The 22,383-nt window shown below is 51.6% G+C and overlaps 1 protein-coding gene across 7 annotated transcripts in view; it reads left to right on the forward strand.

Annotated features, from left to right (window-relative positions):
- Positions 1-3,923: 3,923 nt before the first annotated feature.
- Positions 3,924-22,383, forward strand: part of SMG7 (SMG7 nonsense mediated mRNA decay factor) — a 51,142-nt gene continuing 32,682 nt past the window's right edge. For 6 of the 7 annotated variants that reach the window (XM_067001777.1, XM_067001778.1, XM_067001783.1 and 3 more), the window contains exons 1-3: positions 3,925-4,063; positions 20,786-20,817; positions 22,075-22,192. In XM_067001777.1, coding sequence (XP_066857878.1) covers positions 4,035-4,063; positions 20,786-20,817; positions 22,075-22,192 — 179 coding nt within the window. In that variant the 5' untranslated portion in view covers positions 3,925-4,034. Of the gene's footprint in view, positions 4,064-15,925; positions 16,043-20,785; positions 20,818-22,074; positions 22,193-22,383 lie in introns of all 7 variants that reach the window. The other variant, XM_067001780.1, reaches the window with a different exon arrangement.

Raw genomic sequence — 22,383 nt, forward strand, 5'->3', positions numbered from 1 at the left:
CCCCCAGAGGTGTTTTAGTATGACGTTGATTTCTTCCCCTAGCGTTTAACGAGCTTGCTAAGGGAACGAAGTGCCTGGACATGGCAACCTCGGACGTTCAGTCCCCTCGGGGCAGAAGCGTGACTGCTGGGTAAAGCACTGGAGGGGCACTGGGGTGACCTGAATTGCCAAGTTTTTGGCACTGAACCAGGAGGTGGCTCTACATCTGCTGCCGGGGGGATGAGGGTGCTTCTCTCCCACTGCAGATGCTTCGGCGCCTTTAGCAGCGGCAGCGACCGCAGCTCGGGCAGAGCGCAGGCAGCGATGGTCCCAGGGCTCCTTGTCTCACTCCACTGCGCGTTGCTTCCTTTCATAGCAAAGGAACTAAAGCCCAGGCAAGGTGTTCGAAACACAATTTTTACTTAATCCAAAGCACAAGGGAGACAGCCAAGCTGAACCAGTTGGTGACAGAGTGACCACACAGCGCACAAACTAGAAGCATAGGGGCAGCTGCTATGGCACGAGCATGGCTGAGCTGGAGGGAGCTGCCAGAGCTATGGTGAGTAGGTCTGAGGCCACACGGGATGGGGCAGCCTGTGGGACGTCCCTTTCTGGTGACCCAAATCATGCACAGCCATCCAAACAAGGAAGGAGAGAGCAGGGCTCTCGGCCAGTGAACAGAGTGACTTCCAGCCGAGGCCTGAAAATTCCTGAGCAGAACCACTGAGCGCTTCTTCTAGCTCAAGAGCTTTTGCTCCCCGCGCGGTTCGTGGCCTGGACAAAGCTGCCACAGGGTGCTGTGGGGTGAAGCTCCTGGGGGCCCTTGGGGACACTGCGATCGTGGACCCAAGAGCCTGGTGCAGCCACCTCTGCAAACATCCCCAGCACTCCTGGGATGTGACGCTGCCTCGTCAGGATATCTCCCGGGGAAGGTCAGCTTGGTAGCAGATTTCTGTCCTGCTTATATTCAGCAGCTGAACATTGGCCACAGATGCAATCAGCTCTGCTGGCACTTTTCCGTCCCCGATTCTGTCTGAGGTTACAGCTCAGCCGTGCAGGATTGATCTGCGCAGTTATGCTCTGAGCTGGGCTGTGCAGGCTGGGGCTGCGAGATGGAGGCTTTGTCCTTCCCTTCCAAGAGGGATTTGGCTTTTATTTAGTGGGTAAGTACCTCTGTCAAGAACGTGCAGCACACACTGTCAGAATTAAATCTATTAGATACTTTCTGAATTGTAAGGATTAAAAGGGATTTCTTTAAGGAATGCAGCATTTTTACATTTTTTTTTCTTTGTCTTATTTTTTTTCTTTGTCTGGAATGGTATTTGCAAGGGAACAATGAAGACTTTACAGACCCTTATAGACTCAAATTTTCTGAAGTTTTGCATATAGACTATATTTGGAGCCATGAGGCTATAATTAGGATAAGACGAGGCTTTTGTCACTAACATGTCACTGATTAAAAACCCACGTAATAAAATCTGGGATGACAACAAATACATTTTAATAGCAGCAACATAATTACTGAGAGAGACTGATACAGGGCAAAATTAAGATTGTTTGGGTATCTTCATACTTTGTTTCTTCCTTCAAGTTCTTCAATTGCTTCAAGTGCTCATTTCCCAGACTCATAATACTGAGATTGAAATAATCACCAAATCGGCAGAGGATCTAGGGTTTTCTCATCTGGTTGTTGTGCTCTGTACTCTCAGCTTTCCCTGACCCCAGGTTTTCACCTGGAACGGCAGCCCAGTGTGATGTCTCACAGATCCACAAGTCAAGGTCTGACGGGTGGGGAGTCAGCAGGTGGCCACCTCCCTGCGTGAAAACGGGGAGAGTTTACACACACAAAAAGGAGACCTTGGGCTCTGCAATGCTTTAGGCTGCTGGAGGATGCCAAGCAGATTCACTTTTTGGATCAGGATCCCTTCACTCCTCAGCATTTTGGCTGTGTTGCAGAGACAGGATACATTGCTATTCACTGCGTTCTTGGGCTATCTGGTCAACCGGGCTCATCTGTGGATCAAATCCGTCCCAGTACCATGTAATTAATAAAATGGTAGACCACAATTATTGACTCATTAGCAATAAAAATTATAATATGCTCTGACCTCTACGAGAAATCTGCTTCTTTGAAGATAAGACCTTTATCACAACTCTCTTTGAATAAAAGTAAGAGGAGACAGACTTGTGGCTCCTCCTTAAATGGAAGGAAAGTACCCCCCTTGCCTCCAAAAAGGTTTGGAGTAGAAATTAGTAAGAAACACTGGGACTGTTTGTTCCCCAGTGTGGCAGGCTGCCCAAGACTCAGTAATCGGTTCTGCCCCATGCAACTCTCTCGGGGCTTTTGAAGTGGCTCTTGAAGTGAATTGGACTCAAACAAGACTAAACAAGACAGCCACAGAGTCAATGCAGCCCACTCCTTGCTTCTTCCCGACGTGGCATGACGGATGAGACCCATGTGCGTGGGACGAACAGATGTTGCAGGAAGCCAGAATGTGCCACCCTGGATGTGCCACCTAGCCAAAACACCCCAAATTAAGCTTCTGTCTTTGAATCCACATGCAGAAGCTGAGTTTAGGGTGAGGCAGCACTGAAAATTCCTGTTTGGACAGACCCAACCTGTTCTGCTCAGAAGTGTGCTCAGAGTCACAGAGACAAGCCAGTGCTCCAGTTGCATCGTATAAAGTCCATCACGGTGCTAACACTGGCTAAAAAAAATACATCTATATCAAATTGTCCTTGCAGCCACCTTCTAATTTACATAACAGTGCAGGTAGCACCAAGGCCTTGCTGCCATGGGGTACAGGAAGCAGAGGACATGCCAGAGTACCCTTTGCAGTTTGGTGGCTGTGCTGTAGTCATGCTGTACAGTCTCGTTCTGCCTCGGGGGACGCCTCTGGCAGGGGATCCTGTCTAGCAAAAGAAGGGGAAAAAGGTGGAAAGGTTTAGCTGAGACTGAAGAAGGGACGGGGAAGCAGCCCCTGGACCCCAGAGCAAGCTCTGGGCAGGTGAGAACAGCCCCAGTTTGCCCAGTGCTGCCCAGTTTGTTCCCACTCTGCAGGCAAGAGCCCACGCAGAGGAGGGATGGAGGCAGAGCCCCAAGCCCTGCCCCGGGTGCTGTGCTGGGAGCTGCCAGGAAACCGGGAAAGCGATCCCGTCACCTCAGGAGGCTTCTGTTCCAACACAGAAACCACTTCCCCAAGCGCGTTCTCATTTCAACCTGGAAAAAAAAACCACGAGGGGTGCATTCTCAAAACACAGTTTGTGCTTTGTCCTCAGGGACCTTGCCAAGGCCCCATCCAGCCCGGCCTCCAACACCGCCCGGGACGGGGTATCCACAGCTCCTGCGGGCAGCTTGTGCCGGCCCTCAGCGCCCTCCCCCGCGGCAGGTTTTGCGCTCCCGTTTCCGATTCCTGCTCCGTTTCCTCACGCTGGCCCAGGCGGCCAAATGGCTGCTGCGCTGGGGGGGGGGGGGGGGCGGGCCGCGAACTCCCCGCCCGCCCGCTGAGGAGAACGGGGGCCGCGCCGCGGGCCGGGCAGGCGCCGCGGTTGCCATGGCGACACGCTGCTCATCCCCCCCCCTCCCGTCCGGGGGTTGCCATAGCAGCGGGGCAGCCAATCGGCGGGCGCCACTGCGGGCGGGCGGGCGGTGGGGGGGAAGGCGCGGGGGAAGGCTTTGCCGGTGGCGCCGCCGGAAGTGGCGGCGGGGCCGGGCCCGGAAGTGCGGCCGGCGGGGCGGGAGGGCCCGGAGGGGCGGCGGGGACGGGACGGGACAGGGCGGCGGCGGCTGTGCCTGCACCTGCACCTGCACCTGAAGCGGCGGCCGCGGCAGCTCTAGCTCCTCCTCCTCCTCCCCCTCCCGGTGCGGCCCGTGCCCGGCCGGAGCGCGGCCCCCGGCCCCTCCCCTCCCGCCCCTCCCCGCGGCCCTGCACGGGAAGATGGCGGCGGCGGCCGGAGGCGGCGGCGGCAGCGGCGGCGGCCTGAGGGCGTGGGGCCGGCCCGGCCTGTGAGAGCCGCGGCGGGGCGGCGCAGCGGCGGCGGCTGAGCGGCGGAGGATGAGCCTGCTGTGCGCGCAGTATCTCCGGTGAGAGCCCCGCCGGGGCCGGGGGGCGCCTCCTGCCGCCGGGCGAGGCCGCGGGGGGCTCGGGGGGCTCCGGGCCCAGCCCCGCCGCGGGGCCGGGGAGGCTCGGGCCGGGGCCCCCTCGGCGCGGAGGGGAGCGGGGTCGGTCCTCAGCCCCCGTCGCTCCCTGCCCCGGCCCCGCCGCAAGGTCACGCCGTGCCTCGGGGCGGCGGGGAGCTGCCGGGCCCTGCGGGGCGGCCCTGCCGTGCCCCCGCCGCCTGGAGCTGGGCGGCTGGGAGCGCCGGGCGGGACGCGGGGCCCCGGCCCTCGCTGAGGGCGCTGGGGGCTGGCACCGCCCGGCTCCCCGCAGGCTCCCTCGGCGGGCTCGAAATGCTTTTTTTGTCTCACAGCTGCGGGAAGGAGCGTCCTGAGACGCCGGTGGCCTTTCGGTGTCTGCGATGTGCTGAGGGAGGGGGTGTTGTGCGCCTCCCAGCCTTCCGGGGCGCCTCGTGAGAAAGGTGTAGCGCTACCAGAAAGACATGCTGGCTCCTTCTGGAGACTTAAAGGCCTGGGCAGGTTTCTGGAGTGGGTTCCAGGGGGCTTTTGTATTTCCCAAACAATTCTTGTCTACTGTTGTGAAGCGCTTCAGCTGTGTCTCCGTGCTGATTCTTCAGATCCATCTCTTCCTCTTCGTCTTATCTGTGCCTGCCTCCCCGGTGGTCTAGATCCCAGCTCAAGCACCCGCCCCCTAAAAGTAGTTGATCTTTTGTCTAGTAGCAAGTTCACAAGCTGTTTTTTTTTTTTATTTCTTCAGTTAGATCTCTAACCTGCGCCGTCTTAGCTGCTTCTTCCTTTTTTCCAGGCACTTATGAATACAGGGTCTAAAATGTCTGTTGCTAGCTATGCTCTACGGGTACAAGAGTCGCTTTAGCATCTGCCTTAATAACGTTGCAGCTCCCCCCGTGGCTACGAGCCCCTGGCTGCCTCGTGTTCCTGCCAGGCAGCGCTGCCCCAGCCGCATGTGTCCTGCCCAAGGCACCTTCCTGCAGCGCCAGGCTTTTTCTTGGCACCCCTCGTTCTGTGCCAAGCTGGAGATCCTCCTCGCCTGCAGCATGTGGGCAGCAGTCGCCTCTCCCTGCTAACTTTGCTCCCCTGACGGCGTAGCTCAGCCTCTAGTGTATTTTCTGACTGCTCTGTGTTTGTGTAGTGCCTAGTGTAACAGGACTGAGCATCTGGGTGCTAATACCTTACATCTGGTGATTCCTGTGTTTGCTACCACAAACCTGATCTTCTCCAGAAAAAGGAAAAGAAAAAAAGGGGGGGGGAAGCCCCCAAAACTTTCCAAGCAGTCTGTAGCCGGTAACATGCGCGTTTTCCCTCTGCACAGCGTTTGTTTCAGTTCTCTGTGGAGAGGGTAAGCTTGGGGGCAGTTTCCTTAAATCTGCAAAACGCCTTTTATGTCCACGGCAGCAGTACTGTGTATGTTTAATTCTTTGATTTGCATAGGGCAGAAATTGAGCTGCTGGGAACTGGATGGCTGCAGCCCAGGCGCGTGAGGGAAGAAGGCCTCAAGCTCTCAGAGCCAGGTCTGTTAGTCCTCTGCCTTACAGAGGAGGGCATCCTCCTTGCGCCAGCATTGCAAGCTCCGTCCGCATGGAATGGTGAAGGAACAGATAGGTGGAGGGTAATGATACAAAAAGGTAGCTTAAAAAACGTTGAGCTGGGTAAAGGTGCGGGGCAGTTTGTCTCTGCTAGTCTTTCCCTTCGTAAAGCTAATGAGGGACAGAAAAGTTTGTGTGAAAAATCTTTCTCTGTGTATTTGAGGTTCAGGTGGGAGAGAGCTGAATATCTGAGGTGACCGTGTAATGCTTGAATAACTAGTGAAATAATGACTCTGCAAGAATCAAGAGACACTGGAGAGAATGAGCAGGGAAGAACGGGATTCTTGGCCAGAGTGCCTTAACTCCTCCCCAACCAGCCTCTCGTTTTCTGTGTGTGTGTATGTACACGAATCAGTTGTTCTAAAATGCTGCTCTTAAAAGATCACGACCCTTCAGTAAGAGTGCAAGAGCTGAGAAACAGCTGGTGCTCCTGCAGAAGTTTTCCAGAACGAACAGAGAAGGTCAGACTTAATGTACCCCGTCTCTTTAAAGTCCTTTTTCAAGTCATCTTCGTATGTCGTGAGATAATGTTGGGGTCTTTGCTTTCCTGCTTGCAATAGCCTTTTCAAGGTCACCTTTCAGGAGTACCGGGCTGCGTTCTGTCTCTTCTGAGTTAAGTTTCCTAGGTACTTCTCTTGGGTCTGTCTCAGACACTTCACAAAGATCCCTCGATCTAGTCAGGTGAGCAAAAACGTCAGAAAGTTCTTTCAAAGAGCTCTGAGGAGAGGGGCAGAGTTTGCATCTCTCTGTTCAGGTGAATGCATTCTCAGCCTGGTGTGTCTGATCTGGCTAGAAATTCATGCTGCCTGGGGGGTCTTCCAGTATTCCCCATATATCAAACTGATCTTGTGGGACAGGCATCTTAAAATAAGCATTTCATGTATCCTGCTAGCTACAGAAGGCACTTACAAGCAAATCATACTGCCGATGTTAATACCAATGAAACTTCCAAGTACTTCCTTTTTAAAGACAGTATTGAACTTGAATCCACCTACTCCTCTTGTCTTTGCTCTAAGGAAAGAGCTTCACTGCCAGTTCTGTGTGCTAACATTCAAAGTGTAGTCAACCTGGGCTCAGAAGCCTAGCAGTTTGGCAGAGATGTGACTGTCTGGATTGTGTTTTACAGAGCTGTGAACTCCAGTCTCAAGTTAAGTGTGGCATTACTCTGGTAAATTGTGGCTTTTAGCACTATGTAAACATAGCATAAAAAGTGCCTGAATTACAGGGCTTGAGCACTGCTTAGAAATCCTGGTGCTGACGAACCAGGAGGCAGTTTCCTTTAGTCTTAGGATGAGGCTATAACCAACTTCATTAAAGGTTTGACTGCTTTAATAATTTAAATTGTGGCTCCCTTTTCAAAGGCTCCTCAGTAGCTCCATTTACTTCTGCATCGGCCGTGTCTCTGTGCGGTTGCTCCGTTGCTGTCTGCCAGGCCGTGACACACCTCTCGCAATGTTTCTTCCCTGTTCGTGGAGGAGGGCAGGAGCAGAGGTAATTTAGTGCTGCAGCCTTTGCGTGTGAACGTGTTCTGGTACCGATCCCTGAGGAGGAGGATGTAAAACCGATGTTTGTCAGAGCCCGAAAGGCACAAACCAGTACTGCTTGAAGCCCAGAGCGAATCCCATGAGACAGGCAGGGTCAGTTAACTAGCTTGAGAGTATCTGGAAGGAAAAATGTTAGTAAACGTCAACTCGGGGTTAACAGTCCAGCGATGCATGGCTGTAGCGTGCCGCCTGGAGCTGACGGGGTCGCTGGGGCTGGAGGTGACCTCAGCAGTCCCTGTCCTACCTCCCTCTCCAGGAGGGGCGGCCCCGGTGTCGCAGCAGGTTGTTCAGGGCTTGACAGCCTCTAAGGAAGGAGACGGCCCGTGGTGCTCCTCCTTCGTGTTGTCTGAACCTTGCGCTCGCTTTCCTGCCACGTGCCGCTGCCGGCGGCCTGTCTCCGTCTGCTCATCCCAGCCCGCGGGCTCGTGGCTGCTGTTGCCCCCCAGGTCGCCTGCCCTGAGGTGGGTGAGCGCAACCTGGGGTTTCACAGACCTCGCTCCAGCTGATCTGCAGTCCTTTGTGACTTGTCTTCATGTCCACTGGGTCTGGGAAAGTTTTCCCTCTGTCTTTTCTATGTTCTGCAATGATTAATGCTACTTTCGCACGTTGTTTACTCTTGGATTTTAAACGGGAGAGGAGTAGCAGAGAGGTCAGAAAGCTGCGCTGGCCTTTCGGGAGGCGCTTCTTAGCAAGGTGTTTTCTCTGGGGAGAAGTAAAGGGAACAGTGTTCCGTCTTTTTTTGTCCATACGAGCTGTTCCCGGCACTTGGTAACTAGACTTACCGCAATTATTTAACATGAGCAGCTATTCTTCAAGGCAGAGGGCAGTGGTTTTAAAGGCAAATAACATTGATGATGAGTACTGCTTACAGCAGGTCTACAAGCTTTGTGTGGTGACCTATGAAGTAAAAAGAATTACAATTAAAAAAAAAAAAAGAGACATTAAGCAATTCCCCCAGAGCTACCAGCTAGAAGAAACCCTTCCTGCTGCAAGCCCCCAGACACGCACTGTGTCCCTTGGGTCTGCCCGCTCAGTGCGTGCCAGGCAGCCGTAGCCAAGCAGCTCCAACTCCCCCCTTTTTCTTCTCGTGGGCTTTTTGGGGCTTTTTACATCCTTCTGCCACCCAGGGGCAACTTGTGCTAAGGTCACACCATCTTTCGTAGCTCTTACGCTGCGTTCTGCCCAAGGAAACGAGGCTCCTGTGCACGTCCTGCTTACCAGCTGTCGCTGCACTCTCCCCAGTGCTTTTGACAAAGTTGACCCATCTGCGGAGGGACAGGAGTCTCGGCGCTGACTGTGTGTGTGGGGCTTGAGCCTGCGCCACTGCAAGGTCCTGTTGGGGCAGACAGGGAGGCCGGGCCCAAGTCCCGTGGGCATTCAGGGACTGGTGGGCACGTTTCGGCTGGCATGGCTGGCAGGGAGGTGGCTCGGTGTGGATGCAGGCAGGGGGAGAAGGCCGCAGCGAGCAGGTGACCTGGCCCTTCTTCCTTAATCCCTGGCCTGGCCAAGGGCTGGCCATCTAGAGAGCTGCTGCTGCTTGCAGGAGCACCCCACTCTTCCTCTCACCCTCTCCCCTCGGCCCTGATTCGATGGTGTACGTTTTGGGCCAGGTCTCCAGAGAACTGCTTTATTTCCTCTTTTTTAACCCCCTCCATTTAACAGGGCTATGTTCCCCAGTGCCATTCGTCAAGGTGCTGCTGACGGACGGGGGGAGCTTTGCGCACGGCAGGAGCGAGGCGCTAACAGCAAGGGGCTGCTGCTCCTGGTGATGTAGTGCTCGTTGTCACTGACCTGTAGCAGTAGTAAACGAAGCCCCATTTCCTAGGACATGTGAGCCCCTGCGTGCCCGTGCATCGGTGGTGTGGCTGTCGCAGTGGTACCCCAGCTTTCAGGCCGGGCTGAGACCCCTCCGTTTCCTGCTGCAGCGCACGGCCTGTGGCGGTCGCTGTTACTGCGCTGTGCTTGGGGTTACTGCGAAGCAGCGTTCCGGTGACCTACAAGTGCAGGTAGCGTAAGTAAAGCTGCAGCTGTATTTATTTATTCGTTCTTGGCTGTAGGGACGACTCTTGCGGCAGGTCTTGTTCTAACCTGCGTATTCCTGCCTGGTTTGACCTGTGCTGAAAAGGAGGGGGCCCTGTTGTGGCAGGGTAACCAAGTGGTGCTTCCCTGGAGCCGGGAGCGGGGCTCTTGGACTGAACGCAGCACGTTGAACAGGCTGTCCCTTTCCCCGAGTGCAGGCTTGCAGAGGTTTTGGGTTAAGCTTCTTCATTTTAGAGCAGGGTGAGAAGATAAACTTGCCTGTTAACATCGACTTGATGATGGCTTAGCTTGTTTTATTTCAGTACTGAATGTAAAGCATACCGTGATACTCAAGCTACTCATAAAATCCATTCCTTCTGTCTAAAGAGTATCGTCCTCACAGGAGCTTCATAACTAGTAGCCCTAGACTTCTCCGATGAGATGTGTGTTGGCCTCCGAATAAGCTGATTTGGGCGCTGAATTGTACCGTTCCCTTCTACATCAGGCCACCTAAAGCTTCGTTTCATTCCATCTACCCGGAAGGCAGAGCTCCTGGGTTCGCAGCTCTGGCTGTTGCGGGCATCGTGATGCTTCCTGCTGGAGAAGAAGAGGCCAGCTGGAGCCGCTGCTGGGCGCCCCTTGGGCTGACGGGGAAGACGGCGGCTTTGGATGGGTGCCTCGCCTTCTGCCCTCCCTGCTGCGCCTGGTGCAGCAGAGGAGGGATCGCGGGGTGTGCGTGGTGGCCGGGGAAGGAGCAGAGGGGGGCCTGGAGCTGCTGGGGGCTGAGGGCCCTTCATCGCTGCTCTTGGGCCTCCCAGCAGAGATTCACTTGTGTGAGCAGACCCGTTGGAGCGAGGGGTGGTAGTAAGGAGTGGTGCTGTGGGGTGAGCCGGGGGCCGTGGCTCTGCCCTCGGGCCCTGGTTTCTCGCTGGCCCTTACAGGAGGGAGCACTGGTGGCCCTTCGGCCTGCGCCCCGGGCGCTCGGGCTGCGGGCAGCGTCTTGTCGGATGCAGTCTTACGGTTAGCCTGGTTTCGTCACCACTGCTCACAGTGCTGCCTTTAGGCCCTGTTTCCAGGCTCGTGTGGCCGCTGCTGCTCTTCCCACTTAAGTTTAAGAGCTGGAGGAGCGGTTCAGGTTGTAGGCTTGGTGTCTTCCTAGACAACCAAAAGCGGGGGAAATTGCTCAAGCAGTGTCTGGATATTGCGTATTTCAATTCCTCCAAGCTGTATTTGCAGCTACCCGTTCAGATCAACGTAATGCTGTGAGGTAAGATGGAACAAGAGCTTTTGGAGTAACGTTAGGCCTGCTCTCTTTTCTTTGTGTATTCCAGTAGGACATTTCTCGGATTATTCACACTGGCTTCTGCACTCAAGGGATTATCGTAAGGAACCAGAAGGCTGAGGAGTCTCTTGGGATTGTTACCCTGCTGTGGGCGACAGGCCGAATTTCACTGATGGGACTCAAATCAGAGATACCCTTGAGGTACTTAGGAGTCCTGCTAGAGTTAATTTTGTCTACCACCTGTAGGGGGGAAAAAGTCATTTTTCTGAAAGTACTTATAATGTCTCTCCCTCTCTGGAGTTGTTCAAGGCCTGTCTGGACGCCTACCTGGGCAGCCTGCTCTAAGGAGCCTGCTTTGGCAGGGGGGTTGGACCCCATGATCTTTTGAGGTCCCTTCCAACCCCTTCGATTCTGTGATTCTGTAATACATCAGGGGTCTGTTTCCCATATTTTAATTTCATTGTGTTGTTGAAAATACCTTCTAATGCTCAGCCCTATTGAACACTTTGCTGCTTCATCTAACACTGGTATGTGTAAGTTGATTTTGTATATTTTTTCCCCTTTCTCTGAAGGAGCTAATTAGCTTCCTTGCAGCTAATGTCAGGAGGGGAGGGGAATGAATATGTGACAAATCAGTTGGGAAGACCATCTTTCAGCCCTTTGGTCTACGATAATCCCTGGAATTCTGCTACCGTGTTCTCTGCTGCACGGCCAGCCTCCTGGTATTTGCTTTGCCTTGGTCGCTCCGATTTGACAAAAGCACGTGGGTTCTGCTTTGTGGCAGGCAGCTGTGCCATGTCATCTGTTTTTAAACCAGGGGTTCCTGGAGCCGCTAAGGAACCTTTGACAGACTCCAGCTTTGGTTCTTCTGCAGTCAGTGAATGTTTGTACCAGGGCCTTTGAGCATTTGTACTCCTAATCTGAGGTACATTTGAGCCATTGAGAGGGGTCTCTAGGGCAGTCCTTGTAGACCAGCCTCCTAGTAACTAAAAATAGAAGAGTTAATCATCTGCTGCTGTGAAGAGGGGGAGAAAGAGGGAGACTTGCTTGGCTCTTGCCTAGATGCTAGGTGTCTGTCTCGAAGCGGTATAAATGCTGGTAGAGGACGATGCAGTGACAGAACTGCTGAGGAGAGGGGCTTGATCTAACCAGCTGTTCCTCGGGGGGCGGGGAAGCAGGTCTGTTTTTATGAATGTCAGTAAGAGCAGCCTTTGTCACTTAAGAAGCGTATGAAAACAGAAGCAACTCTTCCAGCTTCAACATTCAGCCGCAGTTGCTAGTAAAAAAAGGAAATGTGATTTCATTTTGGATAGAAATGTGGGATTCAGGGAAGGCTATTTTTTGTGTGGGTTACTGATTATAAATGAAATGATTGAAAGATATGGGGTAAACTTCTAGTAAAAATCTAGGAGGGATTTTAGTTTGTGTTAATACCATCAATACGCATGAAGTTGAACCTATATGTAAAATCTTTAACTAGAAAATAAGTGATAAAGTGCTTAATATGGATCCTTACTACTAATCTGAAGTAATACAGAATACTTTAATTTAGGAGCATGTCACGTAGGGTATGTAAGGGTGTGAATTGTGGAGACTTTGCCACCTGGTGCGTACGTCCCTGTATTACCTCGTTTTTGAGATGGCTTTAGTTTTGAAGCAAGCTGTAGGAGTGACAGGGCTTGGGGCAAGGTCAGGTGTAGGGAATCATGGCTCGCAGGGTGAGCTGAAACACCTGTCTTCCTGGTTTTGATCTCAAAGACTGCAATAACCTCTACAGCTTTAGGCTATCCCAAAAGGTATGTCCGGTATCTTTCTCGTGAAGATACCAAATGCTTCCTGATGCTGTCTGGGCAACTACAGGCTATTTTGGTAGCTTCCATTGTAGCCTGCTGGGTAGAAGTGAGCATTAAAAAAGGTGCTTGGTGTCTACCTGTAACACTATGTTGTGTATGTAGAGTTTTGGGATATTGTCTCAAAACCAGGTAAAATTCTGCATGCTTGGCATTGAAGATAGTTATAAAAATGTATCTTACGTGTAACTGTTCCTGTTAACTCCTGAAATAATTCTTTGAGGACTATGAAACTGGCAACTGCTATGCTGGAGTTTTTCAGACGCAGTCCAGGAGTAGCTTGTGTTTGAAGACCTCTGAGCCTTGAAGGACTCGGCTGCGGGAAGCCTTCTCTGTAGGGCTGACAGTACCGTCGAGCATATGGAGCTCAGATTTTGAGGCTGAAGCAGCGTGATTCATGTGGTTTCCATGCTTTTCCGTCAAATGCCAAAACGCAGTGCCAAACTATTCTATTTTCCAATTTGTTCTGGATGTGCTAGAATACTCCACGAAGCGTTTGTGCGGTGACAAGGTCCAAGCTATTGTAGTTGTGGAGTGAAATGCCAGAGCTGAGCTGGCTTCTGCGAGCGGAGCACGCGCGGGCGTTGAGCTAATGGCCTTTAATTACGCACTCACGCCGGATCTTTTCCCGGCACGCTCCGTTCTTACTCAATTTGCAGCAGAGATGCAGGAAACGCCGGCTCTGTGTAAGGCACGGCTCGGTGTAAGGCACGCTGAGGTTCTGCGGGGCCAGCGGGGTGGCTGGGGCGGGCTGCTCCGGCACAGGGAAGCGTCTGCCCCTGGAGGAGCTGGGAAGCACACGGCACGGTGTTTTGTGGGTGTTTTGTGGGAATGGCGGGGTGAGGGAATCGCATGCCTCGTCTCTGGACGTCCTTTCCAGCCCTGGCATTTTTTTCCCCTCGGGCTGGGGGTTGTAGCCCAGTGCTGTGGAGCCTTTTCCCCAGCCGTTGCAGTGGGCGGAGTGAGTGTGGTGAGCAGCTCTGCTCTGCGTGAGCTGCTCGGAGGCAGTCCTTTTTGGGTCTGTATCTGAGGTGTTGAGACGTACGCTTGAAATACAACGATTTTTGTAAAAATGGGTAGTCCCCCAAAGCAGGACTAGCCGTAGAAGTTACCGATTTGCTCAGAAGCTTGCTCCCAGCTGGCTGGTGAGTTACTGAGGCCGGAGGGGTGCGTTACAGGTTAACTGGCGGCACCGAGAGCAGGGCAGCTTGGTTCAGAGCCGGTCCTGACCTGCCGTGAGCAGAGCTGCAGGGGTACGCTGGGCTCTGCGGCGGAGCTGCACCGCTTTGGCCAAGGGTTAGTTACACATGTTGGTTTTCCTCGGGACCCATTTGGCTCCAATTTGCACTCAGAAACTTCAAGCCGCTCAGTTTCTAGAGAGGGGCAGTTCTCAGAGCAGCGTATCCGTGCTGCTCCGGTCCTGAGCTCGTAAAATGCTCCAGCCCCAAGCTGCTGGGGTCGGTTTCTCTTCCAGCTGAATGCAGACAAGAGAGCAGCTCTTACGCCTCCCAGAGCACGTGAATTTTGCTGGTGGACTCCCAAGTTTTGCAGCCCATCCGGATGGGGAGTTGCACGGCTCAGCCAGGAGTTGGGAGTGTGGCAAGGTAACAAAGCCTCCTTCCCCTAGCTCCCTGCAGCTCACACAGGTACTGCGAGACCTCAGGCTGTGTGTGAGCATTCGTCCAGCTCTGTAGGAAATAGTGCTGGTTGTGTGGCCTGAGGTGAGAATTTAATGTCCGCATCCTTTTTTTATTCGAAATTGCTGTGTGTGTGTTAGAGCTGCATTAAACCTGTGATAATAGAGGGTTCACCTCTTCCTTATTTCCGTACTTTTTGGGAGGAAAATAGTTCTGCAAATACGCTCTGGCTGAAGCGCGTTTCAAAACAGTTCCCTGGGAACGAGAGCAGGGAGCTGCTGAGGAGGCTCCTGTGCCCTGCTGGCAGCGATGCACCGATCAGCCGTGTCTGACAACGAAACGGGAGCTGTCATCCTCCCTGACTGGTGTCAGTCTTCGGTGCTTCCAGAGCGCCGTGTGCATTGAGCTCCAAGAGACTGAAACCAACCTCTGCGGTGAGGCCTGCGCCCGGGTGTGATCCCGGTGCTACGTGTCACGGCTGGTGGGAACCTCGCGGCACGCTCCGTGTAGCAGAATGCCGTCCCGCGGCGGCCTCCCCTGACACTTGTTGCGTGCCGCGTGTCTGCGTGGATGTTTTACTCGCACGACAGTTACATAATCGTGAGGTACGAAAACGAACGCGGTTGGGCAACGCCTTGCTTCGTACGCCTGTTGAGTGGCTGCAGTGAGTAACTGAAACGGCAGGAACTCCGCTGGCAGCTTCCCGCTTTCGGAGGCCGTCAGTACCGGGCTGTTGGTCCCGGTGTTGGTGCTCGGGAACGCATCGGGCTGAGCGCCGCCGAGGCTGTTGCAGTCAGCTCGCGGCAAGCGTGGGCTGGGGGCTGCTCGTGCTGGCCGCTGATGGCCGTGTTCTTCTGTCTGCTGCTCGCGTGCTGTGCAGGGGATAATTTTGGAGGCGGGGGGCCGCAGCGAACCCTGCACGTTATCTCTTGAGCTACCGGCGGAGGCCACGGGCAGCAGAGACCTGCCGGAGCTGCAGGTCAGGAAGGAGAGGCTGCGGGACGTCCAGGGGCCTACCGGTCGTGATTCTCTGGGCTGTTTTCTGTAATCCTGGGCACGGCTTTCATAATGCAAAAGCTATTAAAAGGAGTTGAATCGTGTTCACTTACTAACGTTTATTGTCCGTGTTTTTTCCGGCCCTTAGCAGAAATAAAGATTTTCGTAAGTCAGTGACTGTGTTATAAAAAACGACACTGGCATAGCCGTGGATTTCTCGAAAGAGAAGCTAATTTTGTGTGCTTTAATCGGGGTGGGTCTCAGACAGCAGAGAAAGTGGTGGTGCAGGGAACAGAAGCGTGTTCAGAAAGTCGTACTGCTGCTTCCCCCTGCTCCTAAAACCTTGTGGGAATGGCCCCAGTCCGGGTGCACGCCTCTGCCATCCCACGTGGGTGCTGTGCTGAATATTCCTGGCGGGTCAGGAGGGAGCGGAGCTTGCTGATCTTTCTCCCTGGACCCCGGGTGTTCCCCAGGAAGCGGTCTGCGAGAGGCTGAGTGGGGTGCAAGGCGGTCCTGAACTTCTGTGCCGTCACACCCCAAAGATTGCTCGTCCAGTGGGTGACATGAAGCTTAAGGGGATATCTGAGCAGATTGTAGAACCTGTGCTAAGCGTTTGGCTGCTGGCTTCTTCTCAGCTCAGCTGCAAACCTGACTTGTCGGCCAGTGCAGCAGTTGTGCTCCTGTAAGGATGCTGCTCACAAGAGTGTTTCCTGAGAGTGGTGTTCCTTTGTTGAGACTTCCTTTTAGAGGTATTCCTTAAAGAAAGAAAAGAGATTCGTATCTTAGTGCCAGAAGTATTAAAAGTGCCATTTGTCCATCCAGTCTTTTATCGTTGTGCCTTTTTGTAGTTATGATTGCTTTTAATCCCTGGGTAATTCGTTCCTATTTTTTCTATAGTGCGAGCACTGCCGTGGTTAGCTGAAGAGCTCCGCTGTCAGCTCCCACGGAAAGGAAGGTGAACACAGGGAGGGCTTGTGCTTTTCTTCCTTCCCCTCAACCACGAGCGACACCCAGGTAGAGTTTATTTTTTTCCCATGTCTCCAGTAAAACAGTATTCCAGGTAACCAGTAGGTTGAGGTGGAAAGTTAACAAACAGTACAGGCGATATTTCAAAGCAAGCTTTAGAAAACCCAGGTGAGCGTACTGGAGTTAGTCTTAATGCTCTCTGCTATTCCTTGCGAGAGCTTTCTTGCTTTCTTTTGTCTTGCTTCTAGTAGAGCCTGGACTCGGAGAAAGGGAGTAGATAAGGTTTTAAAAAAATAATAATCCTATTCTGTGTCCCCTTTCTCAGCTCCCTGCTGGCTGAGGTGGGAATAAGGTCACAGAGCAGGGCTTGCTATGGAGAGGGGTTGGATTCAGGTGGTGACTGCCTTGCTTTAGGATCTGCTTGCAGAGTTGGCTTTTTAATTGCAGGGTCACACTGTGCAGAATTAGTTGTCTGTGTGGCTGTGATCTGCAGCCACAGCCTGATAATGCCATTGATCAGAAATTTAGCTGCACCCTGTGCTCAGCTGCCTGTGAGAGTAACAGTAAGCTTTAAACCAGTTAGCGCACACAAAAACACCTGGTAGATGTCTTCTGCAGCTGTTCCTTGAGGAAAATCGTTGCTAAGTGCATGAAGACTGTGCTTTCAGGGCAAAAGGAGCATTTCACTGGGTGACTCAGCCTGAGGATCTCTTGCTACGTCAGGAAGAGCTGACATCCCCAGGACCCGTCGGCTTCAAAGCAAGCAACTCCAGCCCTTCGTGGTCATTCAGTGAGGTGGCGACACTGGCAAGCTTGGAGCAGTAAGAGGAACAGTAAGAACTACCTCAAGAAAACCAAAGCTGCCTAAAATAATTGTTAACAGTGCATATCTGATGCACATGTAAGTGAAATCTCTACACAATAAATAATTCCCTATAGCACGGTGAAGTCCTGACTCCATCCAGTCGCTGTTTTTAGGTGAAGACGCTTCGGGCTGCTAACTGGAGCTCCTGGCTGAAGCCTGTAAGAATTGCCAAGTGAAGAAAATGTCGAAGATGGGGTTTATCCGCAAGTACCCCAGTACTGTTTTTCAGCTATACAAATATTTTTGTGCAGTCCTGAGACTGCCATAAGGCTGTTTCCCTTCAGCAGTTCGTGGAGATGCAGTTACTGTCCACAAAGAGTTCAGGGAAGTCGGTTGTTTCTGAAGCATCTTGCAAAAGCCTCTGGCAAAGCTTACCAGCTGCAAACTGTTAGTGCCCAGCGAGGGCCTACAAGCTGCTGATAAAGCTCAGTATTTTAGCAAGTGTTGGTGGTTATTCTTAGGGATGGGAGGGAGAATGCTTATTGCGCTGAACCGGTCAGCCCTTTTTAACAGACAGAACCTTGGACGCGCAAACGACTGCAGGTACAAATGGTCTCCTCAGTGCAACGTGAGGGGGTTTAGACCAGCCCCCTTCTCCCCTACACCTGCTGCAGAATATTGCTGGTGCAGTGCCTGTGCTGGTAGGGTTCCCTAACGCTTTCCCCTGCCCCAAATCGACACCAGCGTACTTTAAAACAAAACAAAAACAAAAACCAAAACCAACGCACCAATATTCAGGTACTAAGCCATTATGATTTTTTGTTGAAGTTAACTCTTATTTTGAGGAAAATCGAATAGAGTAGTTGCTCGGTGTTGCTTTGGAATTCCTTCTGCATGAGCATTTCCACCTGTTGGCGTGGTTAAACATTTAATAACAACTTGTGTTAAGTGCATCTGGCTTTCTTGTTAATATCTTATCATAGAAAAGTGACCTTTTCTCCCCCAAATGAAGAATCCCCTATACTCCCTCTGTTGCTCCCTTATCGGTGTGTGTGGGGGGGGGGCTGGGATTTGATAGGGGAACTGAAATAGTTGCTGATGCTTCAGGGCTGCCAGGGGAAAACCAAATGGAGTTCCCCTTCAGGCATGGTGGAAAACAGCGTGCTGTGCTCAGTGTTCCTGCGAGGTCGGGAGTTTTCATGGGTTTTGTAGGACTTGTGCCATCACAGATCTTACCCAGCTCCTCCTCGCCATGTAAGAGAAAGGAGTGTGGGGTAAAAGAATCTCGGCTCTGGCCGTTCTGCCCCTCGGAAGCAGCGCGTGGCAGCGAGGCAACCCAGGACAGCTGCTCTGAAGACTTGGGCTTCGTTTTGTTTGCTCTCCTGTGCTCGGTGATGAAGCTGGTTAACAAAGCTGTGCTTCCCTCAAACTGCTGCTGCCTCCAGTAGTTACAGCATGGTGCGTGCAGGGCTGATTTTTTTAAATTAAATTGCGTTGAATTATAATAAAACCAAAGAATTTGTATTGAAACAAAGATGAGCTGGTTTGGGGCAACGATAAAATGGATTCTTTAATTTACTGCTACCTGAAGGGTCTGAAGGCAGATGGCAATAAGACTGTTAGAAAGCTTGGTTTATAAATGGCAACATTGGAGTTCATAAGAGAGAAGTGGTGGTCTGGGACATGGATTTAAGTGTGTTGGTGTCTAACTACCTGTTACACAAAGGCAGTGCCTAACAGGTGCTTAGGAATTGAACAGAAGGCTTTTGTCTTTGGGCTTTGAGCTAAAACACCGGGCTGAGTGTAACTGAGTAGCTAGCACAGCGCATCAAGCTGTACGTTCTGACAAAGACGCCTGAAATATGTTTGAACTATGTTTTGTGTTTTTTGGCTTTGGACTGACAAACTGGTCAGGAAGACGTGGCCTGAAGACAACTGCTGAGGCAAGCCAAGCAGGGAGCTGCTTCAGAATGGTCTTGAGGTGATAAAATGTAAGCTGCACCGAGTTAGCTGACAGGCAACACGCTTTTGCAGCAGAGTGAGTCATTCTAATGCAAATTCAACATGAGCTGGTTCAAGAAAAAATAGGGATAAAAAGATCTTATTGCCAGATGCCTGATGAGACTTGCAAATGAGGAGCCATTCGTGAACCTCTTACAGGTATCGGTGGCCACGGTGTGTGCCTGCTGGGAGTCCGCAGGCACCAGCAAAGGTACTTCAGGTACTTGGCCAGCGAGGCAGAGCAGGTTTGGTACCCGGTGTGTCCTCTCTTGCCCTATCTCAGCCACTGCGGGTGCAGGTGTTTTATTTGGAGGTTATCTTTAGGTGGAAACAAGAAGCAGCATGCAAGTGTGAGACCAGCCTGACTAATCCCTTTGGCCTCGAGGAAGTATTGAAATAACTCCTATGCATCTTATTAAAAATTATAGTGATAATCCCTTTAGCGTGTAGCGTGTCGCAAGCTTATGAAATATAAAAGGCAGTTTGCTTTACAGCTGCTGCTGAGATTAGCATTAAAGGTATTTGAGGACTGACTTCCAAAACTGACTGAAAAAAATTTTGGTGTAAGTTCAGGCAAAAATCTCTTTTAGCAGCAGCTCTGGGGAGGAGCTACTCAGTAGTAACAGAAATATCGAAGGCTCAGGCATCAGCATCTTCCTTCACTCGGCCAGGACCAGCCACGCAGGTGGGGTGATGCGTTTGCAGAGCATCTATCAGCAGCGGCACTGACTTGGTGCAAAATAATTCTCCAGGAAACAGCTGGCCAAAACTTTTTTTTTGGGGGGGGAGGAAGCCTTCATAACGGTGCTGTTTGCATTTCTCCATCACAAGGCTGGTAGTCGCAGGTGGTCCCACGCGGGCAGTGCCAGCGGAGCAGCGGCTGGGCAGAGCCCGTTCCTGGGAGGGGAGCGTGCGGCTGGTGGGGGCGGCGCTGGGCGTCCTGCTCTGCAGGAGTCGCGGCTGCCTCAGCTCAAAGGAAAGAAGCCTGCAGAACCGGCGGGTGTTCCTGGGCGAGCCAAGGTGTGTTATTGCCTTGGCTGGCTGCTCAGAGCAGCAAAAAAGATAGCTGTGCACCTGGCAGGGCCAGCTCTGTCTCACTGCCGTTCCTAACCTGCGAGCCAAAGCATCGCCGGGCTGCCTCAGCTGGTGAGGCAAGTACAGCTTTCCTTTTGGCACCGGTGAAGATATTCTTGATGAAAGCCCTCGGAGCATCCCATTGCTTCCTGGGTGGTGCTCTGGTGCCTCGTGGCCAGTTGCTGGAGGTGATCTTGCATTTAATGCAGTCAGAAGGTTGGTGAAGGGGCCGCCCGGTGTGTGTCTTCCTAGTGAAATACTGGGACTCGTGTGATAACTTCTTAATCCTGATGTGGATCTCAAAACCTTTTCTCGTCTGTGGTGAGGAGGTGGGACCCAGAACAACCTGAGAAACTCCTATTTTTATAGTCACCACCATTTGACATTGGTGAGAGCGTGCGTGCTTGTTTGTGCAGCCTCCCCGGCAGGGGCAAGGAGGGGCTTTCTCCTGGCCCCAGTACTTCCCAAGCCTCCATGCTAAACCCAGCACAACTCTCCTCTCCAATGCATTTCATGTGTGGCAGGGTGAATTTCAGATCCCTGCTTACAGGTAAGCAGGTATCGCTTATGTGGCAGGATGCTGCTGCCAGACAAAGTTTAAAATGCAGTGTCAGGTTCTTTATATATATATGTATATGTATATATTTTTTTTTTCCAAAAGAAACAATCTAAGCAGGAGAAAGTGAATTGTTGACTTGTATTATGGTATGAAAGTAGAAGAAATGCTGTTTAGCAACACTAACTTAAATCCATAATTCAGGGGATAAACTATATGGCATTTTAGGTTATAGGCAGCCCTTAGAGGAGCTGGCCCCGTGTTCTCTACTCCCTGGTGCATGAACGTGCTTTAGCATGATTTGATTATTTTGATCAGTCTATTTCTAATTTACTGTTTTATTGCTTTCTTACAGGCAGGCAGAAGTCCTGAAGGCTGACATGACAGGTAATTGCCTTTGTTAGATGGTTGATCTAGCTAATAATACTTGATTTATGTTTGTTTTCTTTTTGTATGTTCATTATGCTTACCATTCCTAAGAATCCCCTGGGAAGTATGTGGCATTATGTTAAAGGTTTATCCTTTGTATGCAAATAAATATAATCTTAACAACTGTGCTGATCTCTTTGATGTCTAAAATACTTGTATTTTTAAAGTTGACTTTGGGCATGCTAAAAAGCCTTTGGAGACAGAGATCATGACCCTGTTACTCTCTGTTTGGGGATGAGAGTCTCCTGTCTGGACTGCCACAGGATTTGCTGTACTTTGGATTAGCAGCGGGGAAAGGATCTTGCTGGTTTTGAGAGAACTGGGTGATGGAAATGTTGGTCCAAACACTACCACATGCCTTACAAAGTGCAGCCCGTGGCTTCTACAAAATGCTACGAGCTGACTTTTAAACTGTCTGTAGTTATGGCAATTGGGAATAGTTTACGTTAAGGTATCAACCACGCCGTGCAAGCAGCTCGCATGATGAAGCCCTGCTGCGCTGAGCGTAGCACCTCGGCGTAGCGCATCTCACGGCTCGGTGTGGGCCCTGCGGGAGCACGGCCTGCCTGCACCCAGCAGGTGCTGTCAGCAGAATGGTTTCCCTGGGGTGATGCTCATCCCTCGTGCTCCAGCAGCCCCAGCTCAGTGATTTTATAAGGCATGGGAAACTGGACTGTGTAACTCTGATAGCTCGGGACAGTGTTTGCACTCGCCCTGAAGTGATGAACTGCAGAAGGCTACCGGGGAGTTAGAAAATGGCAAGCATGCAGCTGTACTTCGCCACTGTGTTCTCCTAAACAGCAGCACTGGCTCACGGACTCTCCTATTTAGCTTTACATGATTAAATTTTTTCCACTATTTTTTCAGGCTCCTCTGATTTTTTTTAATTTATCCACTGGCAAGAAGTTCTACAACATATTGAGCTGGGGAGAATCACCCCCTTCTGTCTTTTTTTTTGAGCTTTCCCACTGCTGACTTTGCTCTTACCTAGTTCTCGTGTTGCAGGAGACCAATGAGTCAATCCCCAATCCCTCTGTAGTTTTTCTGTTTCAAAATTCTGATGAATCTGTGAGGAAAAGTGTGTGTTTGGCATTGCCTGTCTTACACTGCACTGTGTTCTTTAATTTGGTAGGTCAGTGAAAAATCGGCTGGAATGACTTTGTAAATTTGAGTATTACAAAAAACTGTTGTCTGTTTTTGTTTTTTCTTGCTCAGATTCAAAGCTGGGTCCAGCAGAAGTCTGGACATCCAGACAGGCTTTACAGGACTTATACCAGAAAATGCTAGTGACCGATTTGGAGTATGCTTTAGATAAAAAAGTGGAGCAGGACCTGTAAGTACCTCAGTAAACCTCTGTGTGTGTAATCTGGGCTGATGAGCAGGAAATCCCAAGGCTTACAGAAAGTGATTTGTACCCTATGAAATAGTTGCCTTATCTCCTTTAACGTGAGAGCTATGCTGAGGGTGAAACATAAGAATACAGTAGATTAAGAGAGTTCAATAGATGAGTATTTTACCTCTGGC

Source organism: Anser cygnoides, chromosome 8 (assembly GCF_040182565.1).
Source record: "Anser cygnoides isolate HZ-2024a breed goose chromosome 8, Taihu_goose_T2T_genome, whole genome shotgun sequence".
NCBI classification, from domain to species: Eukaryota; Metazoa; Chordata; class Aves; order Anseriformes; family Anatidae; genus Anser; species Anser cygnoides.